The following is a 2,863-nucleotide window of genomic DNA, read 5'->3' as shown; positions in this document are numbered from 1 at the left end:
ATAATATATGAGAATGCCTTTTTTTCTGGTAAAAAAATCGAAGAGTAGAGACCAAGAAAAAAAAAAGAAACCCAAAGGATGATCCTTGTTCGTTTTGGGACAAGGGTTGAGGTACTACTATACATGTTAGAAAGCAAACATGTAATGCAACTTTCAACGTTGTTTCCATTTTAACCGCATTCAACTTCGCTTCATGACACAATAACCTTGGCTTAGAAGCACACCCACAAACATCTAATCCATAGAGGAAACAAAATAGCAATGCCCCTCTCTCTCTCTCTCTCTCCTTTAGTGCGATCCGAACAATTCTGAGTTTGAATGCCTTTGTCACCACCCCCTTTCTTCCATCCCTACACTTGGGAGCTGAAATAGTAATGCAACAACCTGAAAGGAACTGAGGAAGCTAAGGACTAATTAGGAGGAACAGATTAATCTCACACATTAAACTGGAAGAACCAAATGCCCTCTTCTTTCAGGCAACGCTTCATCACTTGGTTCATCCTTGTCATGATTTTACTATACATCCTTTATTCTTCCAATCTTTTCCTCTTCACAGGCCATAGGAAAAATTGTCCCACGGCGGTGCGAAATTTAGAAGATGAAAACGCCACGGATGAACGTGTACTTGAGATTGCTAATAACATTTCCAAAACTATAACTGCTACGGTTGAAGATACTGTTGTTCATGATGAAGTGAAAAAAGAGAAGGAAGAGGTGGTGGTACCTGTGGTGGTGGAACGACAAGAAGAGGAAGATGAAGAAGAGATACCCATTGAACAGTTATCCCAAAGAGATGACACAGAGCTTAAGCACATTGTTTTTGGGATAGCGGCATCATCAAATTTGTGGAACATAAGGAAGGAATACATCAAGGTGTGGTGGAAGCCTAATCAAACAAGAGGGGTGGTGTGGTTGGATGAAAAAGTGAAGACAAATCCAAGCGAAGGGTTACCACAGGTTCGGGTTTCTGCGGATACATCACAATTCAAATACACGAATAAACAGGGAATGAGATCTGCATTGAGGATTTCAAGGGTGGTAACGGAGACGCTGAAGCTTGGGATGAAGGATGTGAGATGGTTCATGATGGGAGACGATGACACAGTGTTTGTGGTTGATAACTTGGTTAGGGTTCTGTCCAAGTACGACCACACACAGTTCTATTATGTTGGAAGCACATCCGAAAGCCACGTCCAGAACATATTTTTCTCGTATGCAATGGCATATGGTGGAGGAGGATTCGCTATAAGCTATCCATTGGCTAGGGAGCTTGCAAAGATGCAAGATCGTTGCATGCAGAGATACCCTGCATTATATGGCAGTGATGACAGAATGCAAGCATGCATGGCTGAGCTAGGTGTCCCAGTAACCAAGGAAGCTGGCTTTCACCAGGTAATTTATGATTAACACCAGGTAAATTAGAATGAGTCTAATGTATGTAAATAGATGCTATATCTAAAACAAAGACAGTGGTGGTTATATTCAAATAATTAGTGATTATTCAGAAAGGATCGGGAATTGAAAATTGCTTATATCTATCTTGGTTGCTTATACAGTATGATGTGTACGGGGACCTGTTAGGACTTCTAGGGGCACATCCTGTGACTCCACTAGTGACATTGCACCATCTCGATATAGTGCAGCCAATATTCCCAAGCATGAATCGAGTGGAATCACTACGACACCTAATGAAAGCCGTGAAGCAAGACTCGGCTAGCATAATGCAACAATCAATCTGCTTTGACAATAAAAGGTATTGGTCCATTTCAGTTTCATGGGGCTATGTCGTTCAGGTTCTGAGGGGAGTCATGTCCCCTCGAGAGCTAGAGATGCCGACTCGGACCTTCCTGAATTGGTACAGAAGAGCTGATTACACTGGATATTCATTCAACACAAGGCCTTTCAGCAAAAACGCATGTCAGAAACCTTTTATTTACTACATGAACAGAACTCGATATGATCCAGTCAGAAAGAGAATTATTGGCACTTATTCTCGCTTGAGATCCAGGAGTCTTGAGTGCAAGTGGGAGATGGAGTCACCAGAGAAAATCAATACCATCATTGTTTCAAAAAGGCCAGATCCTCTCCGCTGGCAACGGGTAGGGATACTCCAAACCTCATTCATATGCATGCTTAGTATACAATAATGACACAACTATCAACTTAGTTTGTTTCTTCAGTATATTTTTAAAATTCTCCTATAGCAAGAAACCCATAAAAGAAAGTGAAAACGAAAAGATTGCTGTGCCGAATGTCATTTATAGCTTAGCTCTATAATTAGCTATCTAGCTTATTTCTCACATTCACTATATCTTGAATGCAATAGCAACAGTGTAGCATATTAAATTCAAGCATGTAAAAATTTCTATATCTTTTCATTTCTATCAGAGTGTACTTTACTATGACATGTTTGTGTTGACATATTTTGTGCTAAAATCAATATCAAAACATTGAGATACGATTCTCTTACTGACTGAACCATATGCTTGTATTATTTTGCAGTCTCCAAGGAGGGACTGTTGTAGAGTCCAGCCATCACGCAAGAAGTCAACTATGCGCCTATGGGTTGGACGTTGTCGAGAAGGAGAGGCCAGTGAGTTGCTTATTTAAAGGCTAAACCCCGATCTTCCAAACTACTGTTAGTTTGCCCAAATTCTTGGCCGTACCTGCAATTAGATAGCGCACAGAACACAAAATTCAGCTATGCCATATTGATCATGATGTCATGCCAAATCTAGAGTTTCTACAGTTTTCACCATTTTTTAAAATTTATTGTATGTAAATTCAACAAAGCATGTTAGCAGCAGTTATAGTTTTCTTGTAATGCACTCTATGTAAGAAGTTCCTGAAGTTCATCCAAAGA

The 2,863-nt window shown here is 40.2% G+C and overlaps 1 protein-coding gene across 1 annotated transcript; it reads left to right on the top strand.

Moving 5' to 3' along the window:
• On the top strand, window positions 79-2,667 carry LOC107629160. The gene is made up of 3 exons (XM_016331871.2): window positions 79-1,392; window positions 1,557-2,099; window positions 2,503-2,667. The coding sequence occupies exons 1-3, from the start codon at window positions 460-462 to the stop codon at window positions 2,608-2,610; spliced, it is 1,584 nt and encodes a 527-aa protein (XP_016187357.1). The 5' UTR covers window positions 79-459; the 3' UTR covers window positions 2,611-2,667.

The sequence above is a fragment of the Arachis ipaensis genome, chromosome B03 (genome assembly GCF_000816755.2).
Source record: "Arachis ipaensis cultivar K30076 chromosome B03, Araip1.1, whole genome shotgun sequence".
Taxonomy (NCBI): Eukaryota; Viridiplantae; Streptophyta; class Magnoliopsida; order Fabales; family Fabaceae; genus Arachis; species Arachis ipaensis.
This window is presented reverse-complemented; position numbering and strand designations above follow the sequence as displayed.